General features: G+C 55.2%; 6 protein-coding genes across 6 annotated transcripts; 3 read left to right on the top strand and 3 right to left on the bottom strand.

Moving 5' to 3' along the window:
- Positions 1-64: 64 nt before the first annotated feature.
- On the bottom strand, positions 65-1,274 carry SETTUDRAFT_184823 (uncharacterized protein; the record flags this gene model as incomplete). The annotated part of the gene is made up of 5 exons (XM_008028138.1): positions 65-470; positions 569-785; positions 836-911; positions 1,049-1,114; positions 1,225-1,274. The coding sequence occupies 5 exons, from the start codon at positions 1,272-1,274 to the stop codon at positions 262-264; spliced, it is 618 nt and encodes a 205-aa protein (XP_008026329.1). The 3' UTR covers positions 65-261.
- Positions 1,275-1,940: 666 nt separating this feature from the next.
- On the bottom strand, positions 1,941-3,020 carry SETTUDRAFT_169419 (uncharacterized protein). Its single transcript, XM_008028137.1, has 2 exons — positions 2,746-3,020; positions 1,941-2,692 (listed from the first exon to the last, which is right to left on the bottom strand). The coding sequence occupies exons 1-2, from the start codon at positions 2,796-2,798 to the stop codon at positions 2,071-2,073; spliced, it is 675 nt and encodes a 224-aa protein (XP_008026328.1). The 5' UTR covers positions 2,799-3,020; the 3' UTR covers positions 1,941-2,070.
- A 235-nt stretch (positions 3,021-3,255) lies between these two features.
- On the top strand, positions 3,256-5,468 carry SETTUDRAFT_151528 (uncharacterized protein; the record flags this gene model as incomplete). Its single annotated transcript, XM_008028136.1, has 2 exons — positions 3,256-3,306; positions 3,359-5,468. 2 exons carry the CDS (start codon positions 3,256-3,258, stop codon positions 5,312-5,314), a joined length of 2,007 nt encoding a protein of 668 aa, XP_008026327.1. The 3' UTR covers positions 5,315-5,468.
- Positions 5,469-6,134: 666 nt separating this feature from the next.
- On the bottom strand, positions 6,135-8,471 carry SETTUDRAFT_131786 (uncharacterized protein; the record flags this gene model as incomplete). Its single annotated transcript, XM_008028135.1, has 5 exons — positions 6,135-6,494; positions 6,541-6,745; positions 6,793-7,859; positions 7,914-8,259; positions 8,355-8,471. The coding sequence occupies 5 exons, from the start codon at positions 8,469-8,471 to the stop codon at positions 6,172-6,174; spliced, it is 2,058 nt and encodes a 685-aa protein (XP_008026326.1). The 3' UTR covers positions 6,135-6,171.
- A 1,033-nt stretch (positions 8,472-9,504) lies between these two features.
- On the top strand, positions 9,505-11,080 carry SETTUDRAFT_110658 (uncharacterized protein; the record flags this gene model as incomplete). Its single annotated transcript, XM_008028134.1, has 4 exons — positions 9,505-9,603; positions 9,663-9,727; positions 9,785-9,917; positions 9,974-11,080. The coding sequence occupies 4 exons, from the start codon at positions 9,505-9,507 to the stop codon at positions 11,078-11,080; spliced, it is 1,404 nt and encodes a 467-aa protein (XP_008026325.1).
- Positions 11,081-11,928: 848 nt separating this feature from the next.
- SETTUDRAFT_110716 (uncharacterized protein) lies at positions 11,929-15,957 on the top strand (the record flags this gene model as incomplete). Its single annotated transcript, XM_008028133.1, has 10 exons — positions 11,929-12,019; positions 12,077-12,095; positions 12,150-12,168; positions 12,224-12,320; positions 12,376-13,048; positions 13,101-13,137; positions 13,782-14,881; positions 15,117-15,195; positions 15,266-15,659; positions 15,782-15,957. 10 exons carry the CDS (start codon positions 11,929-11,931, stop codon positions 15,955-15,957), a joined length of 2,685 nt encoding a protein of 894 aa, XP_008026324.1.
- Positions 15,958-15,969: the final 12 nt, after the last annotated feature.

Here is a 15,969-nt window from a genome sequence, read left to right as displayed (position 1 = left end):
TAATAATCATAATCATAATCATAATAATAATAACGAGAGACCGCTTGACAAGGAGAGTACACCTGGTACTATATTTGTTAACTACTTTGTAAATCTGATGGAAGTGAGGGGACACATGGTATCCAATGATAATGCACGAAAATAGCCTTTTGCTCCTCCTCGATGACTTCTTTCGGCAGTAGTCGCTAACATATTTCATTCTCCCGCGTTACTCTGCTCCTCACCAACCACGGCAAAGCCCTCAAAAGACACAAAGTTTCTCTAGGAACTCGCGCCCGCCAATCTCCAACACACATTGATGAGCGCTGCCGTAGCACCTACATGCGACAAGCTCCTTACCATAGCCACATTGCTCAGATAAGCCGGGTAAAATATCAGGAGCTTCGACATGACGTGGAGGCCCAGCAAATTGACAATTTGCGCGTCGTTTGGAGCGATGATCTGAGATAGCGCTGCGGCGAGAGCGAATGCTGTGCATGCCATTATCAGTACTTGATTTCATTTAAGAAAAAAAAACCCCCCCTCAAAATTTGGGAAAGAGAGGCACAGAACAGAAAGAACATCTTACCCGGAAACATCTCCACCAATGCATTATGCGCACTGTACAGTCTCAGCGGCAAGCCGTTCAGCGCGTGGATGTGTTTCCGCGGGTGATTATTGTCGAAGCCGCCGCGGCGGCCCATGGCTTGGCCGGCAGCGGAAAGGGCGCCGGATGGGCCAAAGGTCCAGAAGAGATACAGCGTGGCAAGGGCGGGGATTGCGCGGCCCGAGGTTATGGCGGGGGCCTTGGAATACTCATGTTAGATTGGCGTGGATCTGGGTAGATGAGACGTACATTTATGCCTGGGATGAGCTTTACGAGCGCGTGGACGAGGGATTGGCATATGCTTTCTGGCTTTGTGAGGTACGATCTATTTGGGTTGTTAGAGTTTTTGTTTTGAATGTGTGGTTTTGGCGTCGAGATATCTTGCTTGTATGGTCCTATGGGGACAGGTACGGAATCCAGGAAAGAGAGGGAGAAACGACATGGAATTGGGGCAATACGTACGTGGCGGGCACGAGAGCAAGATACATGGGTGTGACAGCCATGACCGCTGCGCCAGAGGGATTAAGGCTAGATGCGGATATCAGTTACAGCTGTACATCCTATGGGTCCTACCCATGCACCCGTCCTCTTGTCAAAGGACGCCGAACAAGTCAGCAATTGGAACGGGAAGCACGAACATTCCATTCTCAGGAGCCGCTTCCTTTGCCTGCCCTTTCTTGTCTGCCATGTTTCCGTCTTGGTGTTCTTGTTACTCGAATCCTAGGATTTGTACGGTTAAGCAAGAGAGAGAGAGAGAGAGCCCCAAAAGTTCCTGTATCAAAGCAGCAGTGCGTGCCAATTTACCGAACCGAAATTCCCGGGAACGGCTCTAATTTATAGCTAAAACAAAAGCAACGCCCGATTGTCTGTCAGACTACTCCACTACGCGCCTATTCGATGACGTTTCGCTGTCAAAGGCTCCACAGCACTGACTTGTGCATCCAGAGCGAGCGGATGCGGTATGCCAGTGAGCGGAAGCATGTCCTGAACCAGTTGATTGGCTGGTGTAGCTAGTTAGCTGCATCGATGCATGTTTAGCTTGGGGATGCACGCCCGGCAGGACCCGGGTGGCTGTCTGCGGGGTTAATCACACTTGCACTTGGGGACCCAGAACATCTGGAGGCGCTGCGATGGCGGGAGGGTACGGTGCGTGGTACGGTGCGTAGGAGGTGGAATTGATCATTTGTCGAGTCGTTGGATGGGATTCATTCGTGTTGCGACCCCGCCTTGTCGGATTGGTGCACTACCTGGACGCGGCGACGCTGACTGTGGGCTGAAGAGCATTAATTTCAGCGCTTCTTGCTCATATTTCCTGTTTGCAAAATGTGTTGTTTTTTGGATCTGTTTTTTCGACAATCTTTACATTTCTATATCTGAACCCAAATTTCAGTGAGAAGCAGTGTAATTGGTTCCCAAGCACAGGCGTTACCTAGGTGTTTGCAAAACATCGATTACATATCCCGGAGTAAACCAAGGAGAACATGCTATTGTTCCTCCCAAGTCAGATTGAAACGTCCAGGCGCGTTCTCGTACTCCTTCAAGCACGTCATGACCTCATCCGCAGTGAGCGCCTCGGAGAGAATGCCGGCGTTGGTAGGTGCAACGAAGCCGCTCCTGACAGCATTCTTGACCCATTCAATGAGCCCAGTCCAGTATCCATCCACGTTAAACACAACGACAGGCATGCTGTGAATACCCAACTGGTTCCATGTTGTGATCTCCATGAGCTCCTCAAACGTTCCATAACCGCCAGACAAGGCAACAAAGCCGCCTCCAGGGCCTCCTTTGGTGACTTCCTGAGCCATCATCTGCTTTCTTGTGTGCATGTCTTTCACGACCGTTGTGCGGCCATATATGGTTTCGCTCACAGCATGGCTAGCAGGATTGGTGGGGTCGTAGTTTTGCTCCAGGCGGGCGAGAGCAGCGGGAATGATGCCGTGGACGCTGTCTGGACCAGAGAGAGAAACAAGGGTACGCGCTACTTCTCCCATAAGGCCTACAGTGCCACCGCCGTATACGAGCTTGGTGTTGGATTTGTGCAGGGCATGTGCGAGCGCGCGGGCAGCCTCCATGTGCACGGGCGATGTGCCACTCGAGGCCCCGCAGCTATTGCCGTCAGTGTGAGAATGGAGTAGAGGAGGCATAAGACCTATACATACAATACGCAGACGACGGGCTGGTTGGCCGTGCCATTGTCGGTTGTTGCGTCCATGTTTGCCGTCTGGTGCAGATGCGGTACTTGGGTGTTCGGAACGAGAGGACTAGGATCGGAACGGCGCTTGTCTGGGCGATAGATAGTGGACGGAGGAGGGCAGCGACACCAGGCTGATGCAAATAGCTCAATCAAGTTGAGGCGAGGATGGCTTTCGCGATGTCGTCAGGGCCAAGTCACGGAACCAGCACAGAGGGTCCATGACTCCGTCGACTTATGGCAGCCTGGCCGCAGTGGAGCTGCAAGATGGGAAAAAGCATGCAGGTCGGTAAAGCGCATGGCGTCACGCTGGCCCATGTAGCTAGACCCTGACGCTAGCGGCAAGTGGGCCTTGGCGAACCCCAATTCCTCCACAAGCCGTGCCAGGCCATCTGTTCAGACAACATTTGCCATTTCACCCTTGGCCTCGTTCTAGCAAGCTGCTCAGCACGGAGCTCGCATTTCGCAAGTTTCCACCATGTCAGAGCCACAGGCAGCTGCTGCCGCGCCGCCGGAGCAGGGCAAGAGTGTACGTTGCACCAACGCCCCTCTGCGCCACCACATGCTAACATAGCCCGTAGGCCGTCACCTCCATTATCCAGAGTGTGGGCCTTTTCCTGCTCATCCAGGGTGGCATGAAGTATTTTATGCCACAGGCACCCAAGACGGCGCCTTCCACCGACCCCGCGCAGCCCGGAACTGTCGCAAAACCATCCGGTAATGTCGTTATGCCTGCCTGGGAGCAGCGTCCCCAGGCCCTTGAACCGGGTGCCCAGTGGAGCTATGTCCCCCAGGCTGCTGCACCCATGTGGCCTACTGGTACAGAGATGGATATTTCCATGTACATCTCGGCGTCGGTCGCTATGCCGCCGCTCACGTCTATGCCGAAAGAGTCGTTGTTGATCGAAGAGAAGAACTTCAAGTTTGGTGACTTTAGCGAGAACAGGGAGGTTCATACCGAGTTCAAGGTGCCCAAGGAGGTGCAGCAAAATGCAACGCTACTCGCTCACTTCTACGTGGCGCAGAGCGGCAGCGTGCTCGACCCTACGCAACCAGGCTATGACACCGCCAAGGCCTATCACTTCATTCGCCCATTGTCGCAATACCAGCCCAAGAAGAAGATTGCCAAGACAAGGAACTTGCTGAGCGACATGCCCGAGAAAGACGCCGTGGAAACCGAAGAGGAGAAGAAGGCGCCCAAGATTGTCGCCAACTACTACCACCCTAACTTTACCGTCTCCCTAATCCCAGACGCGGGCACCGTACCGTACGCCACCATGCATCCCGGCCCTCGAAAGTACATTACTCTTGAGGCCACTGGTGCACGCGACGCGACTGGCCAGTATGGTTGGTACTACCCCATCGTCTTCACCAACACCTTTTGGCAGCTCAAGAAGGACATGATTGAGCTCAACGACACCGTCTCGACCCTCCCGCTTCACGTCAAGCTCAACAACGTTGCGCACTGGAAATATAATGTCTTCGCCGCCATGGACGAAAACATCCAAGCGAATGCCCGGGCTGCAGCTGCAGGCCAATCTACACCTGGAGGTGGCGACGGCTCGGAAATGGAAATGTTCAAGGAAATCATCATTGACAGCAACTCATACCTGTTGGCTGTGACGGCTGTCGTGTCTGTCCTCCACATGATTTTCGAGATGCTTGCCTTCAAGAACGACGTGCAGCATTGGCGCAAGAAGAAGGACAACGTCGGTACCTCGGTCCGCACCATCCTTGCAAATGTCTTCATGCAGGGTATCATCTTCCTCTACCTTATCGACAACAACGAGAATACGTCATACATGATCTTGTTCGGTCAGGGTATGGGCATTGCGATTGAGGCCTGGAAGATTACCAAGACGGTCAATGTTCGCGTGCGCCCCACAGCACCTGGCTCTCTCATCCCCTACACCGTTGTCTTCGAGGACAAGCACGTCTTGTCTGAAACGGAGAAGAAGACCGAAGAGTACGACGCCATTGCCTTCAAATACCTCTACATGGTTGCCGTCCCACTGCTCATTGCCTACGCCATCTACTCGCTCATGTACGAGACGCACAAGTCGTGGTACTCGTTCATCATCACCACGCTCGTCGGCTCCGTCTACGCATACGGCTTCCTCATGATGGTCCCCGCTCTGTACATCAACTACCGTCTGCAATCCGTGGCCCACATGCCCGGCCGCGCCATGACATACAAGTTCCTCAACACCTTCATCGACGACCTCTTTGCCTTTACCATCAAAATGCCCACCCTGCACCGCCTGGCTACCCTCCGCGACGACGTCATCTTCTTCGTCTACCTCTTCCAGACGTGGAAGTACAAGGTCGATTACAACCGTGTCAATGAGTTTGGCCAGGGCGGCGACGACGAGGAGGTGGAAGAAAAGGACGCAAATAAGCCGCTGGCTGCGCATCCTGATGGCAACAAGAGCGCAAAGGCGCCGGACGCAGATAAAGTGAAAAAGGTGCAACAGGAAAAGGAGGAGGCTCAGGCTACGGGCGCCCAGACGAAGGGGTCTGCGACGAAGAGAAAGTAGAATTGTGTGGAAGCTCTTTTCTTCTCTTTTTTAATTGCCTTGGAAATGGGGGAAACCGAACTTGTGTACGTAGGGTACTTGCTTGGTCTCTTGAGGGTGAGGAAGCGGAGATATGTAATGATACTAGTAGCTTAGTACGTCGACCGAATGAATAGAGTCAATCGTACCCACCGTGTTTCTTGCACATGATGAAATTGTGAATGAATACATGATAAGTGACATGAGCGTGTCAGGGAGAAGAAGAAGAAGAAGAAGAAGAAGAAGAAGAACAGACCAGCAAAGTTGATGATGATTTGATTTGGGCATCCGCGCGTTTTCCCACTAGCAATAGACGCATATGCATGCACAGCTATCGAAGCCTCCACGCACACACGAATACAGCCATCCAGAGACTCGCCAGCACAATGCCATGCTACCTATCTAAATTTCAGATGGAGGAAGAGGAAGGGAAACCCAAAAGAAAAAAAAGAAAATCCACAGTCGCTGCCACAACGCCTTGCAATGCTGTTTCAGATGCCCAGAGCAAACCAATAAATGCCTTTGCCCATCAGAGATACGCGCCCCTTAAAATGAGATACCGCCGTTGGGAAAGGAGTAGTAGGAAGGGAAGGAAGGAAGAAAGAAAGGAAGGATTCGCAGAAAACATATGTATATGTGAATAGAAAGCAAGCCACATGGAATCCACCCACTTCAGGAAGCCTACCAAACTCCAGGTTGGAAAAAATAAATAAAAGAAAGAACATGGCAGAGCATGGAGATTCTTCTAGGCCTCTGCCGCTCTCCCAGGTAAAAAAGGAGGGGGGATTGGGGGGGGGGGGTATAGTGATTGTGCTAAGAAGAGGTTATCGAGGCCGAAGTCATGAAAAGCCTGGAAGCTGGAAGCCGAATCCCGGCACGGCTGGTGGAACTGCAACGCCTTGATCTGGTCGAGGAGAGACATGGCGAGGGTCGTTGGCGGGACGGTGATCGTGCTTGCGAAATTTGTGCTGGGCAACGTTTTCGGGTGCGCTGCGTCCGCCGCTAAAGTTGTTGGCTGCAACTTCTGGGCGCTCGTTCAAGTTTTCACGGCTGTTGGCGTTGCCACGTCCGGCATGGTCGGCACGGGCATTGAGATCTCCACGCCCACCATGGCCTGCACGTCCGCCGCGAGGGGCGTCGGTAGGGACACGTCGACTAATAGCTACGCATTGTTAGTATTGCCTGGAGTAAAGACATTCTCACCATACCTTTGGAAGAAACTCCGGCACCAATCTCAATATCCGGCTCCTCTATCACCATACCCCCCTCTAGAGGACGACCACCAGTGCCGCCATATTCAGCAGTCAATGCCCATTTACGATCAGCCTCGGTAAGCCGAGAAATGGGAACTACGCTGATGCCCGTCTGGTAGTCACTGCAGTCACGAGGGCCAAAGCCAACACCCCATCTTGTCTGCGATTGTTAGTACGGCACGCCGCTCGAGGAATCGGCATCCTTACCTGGCGCGCCTTGGACTGCGCAGCAGGATCATTGAGGTTATCCATGCCCTGTTTGGCGGCAACGGCATCAGGGCGGGTCAACATTTTGACAAAAGCATGTCGCTTATCCTGGTTGACAATGCACGTTTGGACTCTACCGAAACGAGAAAAGATGCTCCGAATCTCACCTTCTGTCCCGCCAGCGCCACCTACGAATAGTGTACGACTCAGTACTCTGATATGGTCACGCGGAAGCGTTTCATCCCATTCAATATACTTGGACTGGCCATAAGCCGTCCTGGGAGGACTTGGCTGTCGTCGCGGTGGCGAGCGTTGGCGATAGTCATTACGATCATTACGGCCTCCTTTTTGTTTATTACGGCCACGGCCGCGCTCACCTCGCTTCACGCGCTGTGCATTGCCTTCAGGGCCCGCATTTGGGTCGTAAACACCATACGTGGGGCTCTCCCGACGATTAGGGTTTGGCGGAGACCTGGGCGCAGGCGATCGTCGACGTTGATAGTCGGGTGATCGGCTGCGGTCTCGCATTCTACTGTCGGGCTGTTCATAGCGATCTGCTTGGCTACCATTGATTACAGTTGGGTGAACTTGTGGAGGCGTCTGTGAAACAGGTGGTTGCAGAGGTAGCAAAGAGATGCCGCCAGTCTGAGCTGTAGCTATTGCGTTTAGTACCTGGATCGCCTGGTCGGGTTGGATTGAACCAGCACTCATAGCCTGCAGAATCTGACCTGCGAGTTCATTCATACCAGCGGGCAACCCAGGCTGTGGCGTTGCGGCAGCAGGCGGCGGAGGAGGCACAAAACCTGGAGGTGGAGGTGGCACCATATTCTGTTGGAAAGGGAATGCGGGAGGTGCTGCAGGAGGAGCGTTAGTGGGCTGATTCTGCTGGGCAACGCCAGCGAGGGCGGCAAAGAAAGCATTAGTGTCTTGTGGTGGTGGTGGTGGTGGTGGTGGTGGTGGCTGTGCGTGAGCCGTCAGGGCCGGGGGCTGTGGGTTAGTAGTGTGGCCATTGAAGAGTGGGACTATGCCGTTGTTGCTCTTTGGTGGTTCTACAGGTGCTTGGGCATCTGGGTTTGGCATGCATTAGCTAGACGAAAGGCGAGGAGCAAGGCGTTACCTACTGTTCTGAGCGCCATTCAGCTGCTGCTTGAAGCTGGCCAGCATGTCAAGTGGGAACGTCTGGCCGCGCTCCCAAATGTCTAGAAGCTTTGAGATTTTCTCCTTTTGAGTCTCTGGCGCAGACTGGATGAGGTTCATCATCATGGCTGGAAGCACGTCTCGCATCATCTGCACGCCTGAAGCATATGTTCCTGGTGTAGCGTTCTTGTACACGGTCTGACCCGCTTGCTTAGCCTTTTCGACCCATTGACGGGCGACTGCATCTACGACGTATAGCACTCCTAGCTTATGTGTGGCGGCGCTGTTCTGAAGCTGCTGGACGATCTTCTGGGCGATGACGGCGTGCGACTACAAGCGAGTTGGAGACCTTAGCATGATGACCAAGCGCGCAGAGGCTGTGGAGGAGGAGGAGGAAGAGCAGGAGGTCCTGGCGAGTGGCATACCTGAATGTTGTCGACGCAGAGCTGCGTGATGAGCTTGATCTTGGTGGGCGTGACTCCTGGGGGCTTGAGCGCCTGCAGCGACTGCAATTGTGTGCCTAGTTCGTCCATGGCAGCCATGGCTCAGTTCAACGTGGCGGGTCAGAGGAGTGATGCTAGGGGAAAGGAAGTCGTTGGCAGACGGCTATTATAGGGGGTCAAGCGCGCGGTGACAGAACCGAAATGGCAAAACACGCAGCAGGCTTTACTCGGACCCGCAAGACGAGCAGCGTCAGGGCGGCGATCTAGGCAGTACAAAGAGTGAGTGTGTCTGTAGTAGTGGAAGAGAGGAGCGGTGGAAGCGGGAGATGCAGTGCTCAGCCGGAGGTGGTTGCGCTGCGCAGTGTGCTGAGGTAGAGGAAACGAGGTGCTAGGAAAAGTCAAGCTGGGATGCGAGCGCGTGGCGAGAGAGGCGACGGCGCAAGAGCAAGCGATTTCACCACGAAGCGCAACAGCGGCGGCAGCAAGCGTGAAAAACGTCAAAGGAAGGCAGGCGGTCTACGTCCAGGGCGCAGTTGCAGGTGCAGTTGGTTGGATGGGCAGACCAGCAGAGCACCGGTGACGACGATGCGAGAGGAATGGCTGGCTGGGCTGGCTGGACTGGCGGGCCTGCTGCTGCTCTCGGCGCTAGCGCGAATGGGGAGGGCACGTGACGCCGTCCGTCGAGAGCGACGGCTTCGATGCCGCTGACTGACGGACCGACGGCCTGCCTCAGTCCATCCATCTATATATATTATGTACACGGTAATGCCGCACACGAACCTCGGGCCAAATCCCTCTCATGTGCCTGCACCCGCCCACGCACCCACGCACCCACGCACATTCGAGCGCCCTGCATCATGTGCATGACCTGTCAGACTTTGTACAAGGTGTCCCGCAGCCGTGCCTTGCAGAGCGACTCGACTGTGTACCGTCATGGCACATTGCTGAACACGGGAAAAGAGGGGCCTCCGAACGCTGCCCGCGCGGGTAGTATTGTGGTGGCTGCATGGATTTGCGCCCATGATGACATCCGTGCTGAGCTCCACCAATATTTTCTCCCAGCATCCCGACCCATCCTTTTTAACTCGCTCCCACCCACTCGCCTCTCTGTCCTCCTTCACCCTCCATCACAATGGCTTCTGCTCTACGACTGACCAGCGCCTTCCGCGCTGCCGCCCCCCTGCGCACCACGGCCTTCAATGGCCTCCGCTGCTACTCCAGCAAGACCACTGTGCGCCCACTCGCCCGCCCTGCCTGTGCCATTGCACCCGCTAACCACGCCAATTGCAGTCGCTGAAGGAGACGTTTGCCAACAAGCTGCCCGGCGAGATCGAGAAGATCAAGAAGCTCCGCAAGTAGGTGGTGCCACTGCAGCGCCCACGCTGCCGTGCAAGGCTGACATCACAACCCAGGGAGCACGGTAACACGGTCATTGGCGAGGTCACGCTCGACCAAGTCTACGGCGGCGCCCGTGGCATCAAGTCGCTCGTCTGGGAGGGCTCCGTCCTCGACTCGGAGGAGGGCATCCGTTTCCGTGGCAAGACTGTACGTAGTGGCATTTTCACCATGGTGCCCGCACACACGGCGCTAACGCACGACAGATCCCCGAATGCCAGGAACTCCTTCCCAAGGCCCCCGGCGGCCAGGAGCCGCTCCCCGAGGGTCTCTTCTGGCTGCTGCTGACGGGCGAGGTGCCCTCTGAGCAGCAGGTCCGCGACCTCTCTGCCGAGTGGGCTGCCCGCTCCGACGTGCCCAAGTTCGTCGAGGAGCTCATCGACCGCTGCCCCAGCGACCTCCACCCCATGGCCCAGTTCTCCCTCGCCGTCACTGCTCTCGAGCACGAGTCCAACTTCGCCAAGGCGTACGCCAAGGGCATGCACAAGTCGCAATACTGGGAGCACACATTCGAGGACGCCATGGACCTCATTGCCAAGCTGCCCACAATCGCCGCAAAGATCTACCGCAACATCTACAAGGACGGCAAGGTCGCCGCCATCCAAAAGGACAAGGACTACTCGTTCAACCTGGCCCACCAGCTCGGCTTCTCCGAGAACAAGGACTTTGTTGAGCTGATGCGCCTGTACCTCACCATCCACACGGACCACGAGGGTGGCAACGTCAGCGCCCACACGACGCATTTGGTTGGATCCGCCCTCAGCTCGCCCTACCTGTCCCTGGCTGCCGGCCTGAACGGTCTCGCCGGTCCCCTCCACGGACTGGCCAACCAGGAGGTGCTTGTCTGGCTCCAGAAGATGAAGAAGGCCATTGGCAACGACCTGAGCGACGAGGCCATCAAGGACTACCTCTGGTCTACGCTCAAGGCCGGCCAGGTGGTTCCCGGATACGGCCACGCCGTCCTCCGCAAGACGGACCCCCGCTACGTGTCGCAGCGCGAGTTCGCCCAGAAGCACCTGCCCGACGACCCCATGTTCAAGCTGGTCAGCCAGGTGTACAAGATTGCTCCTGGTGTGCTCACGGAGCACGGCAAGACCAAGAACCCGTACCCCAACGTCGACGCGCACTCGGGTGTGCTCCTCCAGTACTACGGCCTCACGGAGCAGAACTACTACACGGTCCTCTTCGGCGTGTCGCGCGCGCTCGGCGTGCTTCCTCAGCTCATCATCGACCGTGCCGTGGGCGCGCCCATTGAGAGGCCCAAGTCGTTCAGCACCGAGGCTTATGCCAAGCTTGTCGGCGCCAAGTTGTAAAATGGGTAATTGCTACGTGTCTGACGATCTGGAGAATGTGGTGGAGTTTACTTGAGATTCAACGATACCTAGTCCCCTGTAGATTATGAAATGTAAAATAGGGAAAAGGAGCGTCCCCGCTCTTGTGGCACTGGCGTGTCTGCTGCGTGAGTGATGTATGCAGAGGCGACGAGCTGGCCCAGCCACGGCTAGGCTCGAGTGCTTCCTACTTACTACGAGCATCGTCTTGGTATGCGGTGGTATGGTGCGCAGGCCGCGGAGGAAACGGTGCAGGCAGCGGAAGTGGCCAATAGGGGCATGGCCACAGGCTACCCAAGAAGAAAACGAACCGGAACAAGGGGGGGCACGCCCGCGGCTGTTAGGGGCCGTCGAGCGATTGGGGAACCGACTCGGAGTATTGGGCTCAGGCTCGCGCTGCGCCAACCGAGTCCCGAAGCCCGATACATGTAATATGTATTACCCCGACTCCACCTGGAAAGGCTGCTGGCACTGGCACTGGCACTGGCACTGGTGCCTCTGGCAGGGGCCCGTAATGGCGCAAGACGGGCACCGCGGGACATTGCTGTCTTCCGGGCGCGGCAGCGGAGACGGAGCGCCAGATGCGGACGGGAACATGGTGCGCCAAGCTGAAGGGTTGCCCGATAATAGCTTCAGGAACGACGCCCGTTATAGCGCCGGCGTCGGCGTTCTATCAGCAACACAGACCACCTTGCAAGTTCCTACTGCGGCCGTCTTTTCATGCCCTCGTTCCCTCGCCCGTCCTGCATACTTGACTTCCTTCACACTTGCGACGGAGCACCCTTTTGCCTTGGTCAGGCCCCGAATCTTCGACAAGAAATCCCCAGAGAATGACTTCCACACCCGTCACCGGCGTGCCCGGCGTGGCCACGGCCGTGCCCAAGCTGGAGAAGAAGCCGGTCAAATTCAGCAATTTGTTGCGTAGGTCATTGACAAACACCGCCGTGTCTGCAATGGGATGCTGACGGTAGCGCGCAGTCGGTGCTGGTCTCAACCTGTTCGAGTAAGTAGACAGCCCGCCATGGCAGAATCACGGCTGACCCAAGCACAGAGTAACATCTCTGGGACAGGTATGCAGCCCCGCCGACACGCTTCTACCCAAGACAGACTAACCATTGCGCTTAGCCGCTGGAGGTCGTCAAGACCACCATGGCTGCCAACAGGTCTGAAGGCTTCGCGGGAGCCATTGGCCGCATCTGGGCCCGTGGAGGTGTTCTGGGCTGTCAGTATGCACAAATCTGCTTTTCAGCCCGCTGTCTAACCACCAACATTTGCAGTCTACCAGGGCCTCATTCCCTGGGCCTGGATCGAAGCCTCCACCAAAGGAGCCGTCCTTCTCTTCGTCGCCTCCGAGGCCGAATACTACGCCAAGTCGTTCGGCGCCCCAGACTTCGTCGCCGGTATATCTGGTGGAATGACGGGTGGTCTTGCCCAGGCCTATGCCACCATGGGCTTCTGCACGTGCATGAAGACGGTTGAGATTACCAAGCACAAGGTCGCGGCCACTGGTGCCAAGCCCCCAGGCACTCTCGAGACCTTCATGCAGATCTGGCGCACCGAGGGTCTCCGCGGTATCAACCGTGGTGTCAACGCCGTCGCGGTGCGCCAGGTGACCAACTGGGGTTCCCGCTTTGGTCTTTCCCGTGTCGCCGAGACTGGTATCCGAAAGGTGACCAACAAGGAGCACGGCGAGAAGCTGAGTGTGGTTGAGAAGATCACGGCTTCAGCTCTCGGTGGTGGTTTGAGTGCGTGGAACCAGCCCATTGAGGTTATCCGCGTGGAGCTCCAGTCCAAGACGGTCGACCCCAACCGTCCCAAGAACCTGAACGTCGCCTCGGCGTTCAAGTACATCTACTCAAACAATGGTATCAAGGGTCTTTACCGTGGCGTTACTCCTAGAATTGGACTTGGCGTTTGGCAGACGGTTTGCATGGTAGCTCTGGGTGACGTGTATGTGTCATTCCCTCGTCCGCCTTGCGCGTATTTACTAACCATTGCATAGTGCCAAGGAGGCTGTCGAGAAGCTCACGGGCGACAAGGTTACTGCAAAGCACTAGACGGCGTTCGGGCACTTGATCTAGAGGGCGGCATGTTCAATCTACGATGCGAGAGATGTTTCGATGATACCGCTGGGCACTTGAGCTTTCGAAATCAGATGATAGAGTATTGTTCTGGCTTTATACGGTTATGAAGTCATTAGCATGATAAAATTTTAATGCCGTTTGTGGCCAAAACTGTGCTCCGGAAAGCCTGTGGATTGCCTCTCTTGACTGTCATACTATTACGCCCTGCATTACGCTTGGAGGGTCGACCGGATTGATGTGCAGTGACCAATCAGAAAGTAGCCCTCAGCGCTAGCTCACGTCACACAGCAGACGACCAAACCAAACTCTCCAACTTGACTCCAACTACACACTTTACGCTGGAACATCGAATTCAAGTATGCTGCATGTACCATGGAGAAGCACGTCGTTTGTATCCCAACAGGCGAGCAAAAAGGAAAGAACCGGGTGAGTCCGGTTATTCTGCACCTGTTTCCGTTGCGGAGTACAACGAACGGGTGTTTATGGAACGAATAAGGCGACTGACAAGAAATCACCTCTTCTCATAAAATTCGCAGAGCTCATGGCTACATGAAGCGTGCTCAAGCGAGGAGAACCAATGTCGTGCTAACTTTGACTAGTTCCCCGCGCACGACTTGTCTCCAAGCTTGTGTACATGGCGTTGCGACCTGACCGCGTTCTCGCAGCGGCACAATCTTTATTTTCTTGCTTCAACTAGGAATATACACATATACAGGCCGGGATTTCCTGACCAGAATTTGGGTACCGACCCTGATCTTATCCTTCATCCGCCTGAAACTGGCCATCGCGGCTTGGGCATCGCCCCTTGGGAGTCCCACTCGATCAATCGCATTCTGGTCGAATATCTGGGCAACGAGGAGATACTTCTTGTCGCTTGCGACGATGGCGATGTAATCGGATATCGCACCGAAGTTATTCATCGAGCTATAGAACGCGCCAGCCAAGACGGAGCCGCTAGTGAAGATGACGTTCATGTCTTCCTCCATCGGAACGTCGGCGCAAGTGCATGGGGCTTGGCTGTACACCGAGAGGCTCGCATTATTGCCATCAGCGCGAACACATATCGGATTACCGTCATCGCATATGCGCTTGCACAGGACACCGATGAATTGGACACCTTAAAAGACAACTGCGAGTCGTCGAGATGCATTCCACAATTTCCTTTCTGGAGACAGACTGAGACCGTTTTTACCCTCTCGGCGACAAACAATCTACCAGCATTGTCTTTCTATCACAACTCAGGACGCTGGCTCCTGAGCAGCTGCATCGATGGCAAGACTACACTCTGGGATCTTCATACGAGACGAGCCGCAGTCACCTGCCAACTGGGATGGTGTATCAGTGCAAAAGACCTTTCGAGTCCGCCCAGTTATGGATCACGAGGTTTCACATGCGCTTGTCCGGCTGCTTCCAACGTGCTCCACGGAGCCTGGGGTACAATGGTACTGGATACACGATCTGCCTATTACCTACCGCCCGAAGCAGAACAAAGCCTGGGCTCCAGAGACGTGTCAGATGTCTTTCGAGATGTTAGTGCTCAAAAGAAGCGCTTCACGGTGGAGAACCGCAGTACCCGTATTCCATACATGGAGCTTAGTGAAAGCGAGGATGAGCTGAGTGATTTTGAAGACGAGGAAGATTCTGTAGATGGGCAGATGCAAGAGGCACAGCCATCTGATTCCACACAGGGAGACGATGGGTTCTCTCAGGTGGTAAGTGCAGCTCCTGCAACATTCCACCCGCAGTGATATATTTCGGGAATGCTTTGGTTTCGTGAGAAATACCATCAGCGCGAATGACCGAGTTCTGTTGAGTGATATGATGGATACTGACGCAGACGAGTTTTCGCAACAAATCATCCAGAACATGCTCCAGGGCCACCAAAACATCCCAGGCCTACCAGACTTTATGAGCAATATGATGCCTCCCTCGAGGCCAAGGCTTGAACCCAGCTTGGCACTGAAACCGTATTGCGCAATCATCAAAGACCGACAGTCTATGAATGACAAACTTGTAAGAGGACCAGTCTTCCCACTTACTTACCATCCCTCAACCACACTCCCGCTAATTCGCAACGCCACAGACAGAAGAAGACCTCGACTCGCCCTTTGTCATCATGACAAAAGAAGACATATTCCTCGTCCAGCGGCCCCTCGCCACAAACATGCAAAACCCCAGCAACCGCATTGTATCGATGCAGCGACCCCTGCACCCCGGCACGTGGGTTCCCTCGCTCCCCTCACAAAACCGGCATTGCTTCTACGCGCAGATCCCCGAGCTGGGCGTCTTCATCGTCGCCTCGCCTATTGGCCGTGCAGCCGTCTTTTCGCTGTACTGGACGCAGGACCGTGGTAGTCCGCGCAGACGATACGGCGTCAAGCTCGAGTACCTGTTGCCGTTTTGCCCCGACAACGAAAATCAGATTGCGGGCGTGCCGTTTGGCCGCATGCTTGGTGTGGCTGTTTCACCGGTCCAGGGTACGTTGTTGTTGTTGTTGTTGTTGCTGTTGTTGTCAGTTTCTTTGACATGCCTTTTCACCGTCTCGCGATACTTACTCATTGCGCTTGGATATGTTTGCGCTAACGGCCTGTGGAAATAGGCATGCTCGATACATGGAGTGATATCCAAGGCCCAGACCCCGAACACAATGGTATCCGGCAGCCTCGACGATGGCGCCTACTCATGTACTACATGGACCATAGCGTGCTGAGCTTTGAGTTGTCGAAACCAACGAGGGGAAGCGAAGCACCTGGTTTGGGGGATTTGGTAGTGTAGATCTTTGCCCTT

Source organism: Exserohilum turcica (genome assembly GCF_000359705.1).
Source record: "Exserohilum turcica Et28A unplaced genomic scaffold SETTUscaffold_22, whole genome shotgun sequence".
Taxonomy (NCBI): Eukaryota; Fungi; Ascomycota; class Dothideomycetes; order Pleosporales; family Pleosporaceae; genus Exserohilum; species Exserohilum turcicum.
Note: the sequence above shows the minus strand (reverse complement) of the source record. Positions and strands in the feature narration are given on the sequence as shown.

Coding starts and splice junctions, on each gene's coding strand:
- SETTUDRAFT_169419 (XM_008028137.1), bottom strand. CDS start 2,798: ATGGACGCAACAACCGACAATGGCACGGCCAACCAGCCCGTCGTCTGC. Junction 2,693..2,745: donor CAGCCCGTCGTCTGCGTATT/GTATGTATAGGT, acceptor TGACGGCAATAG/CTGCGGGGCCTCGAGTGGCA.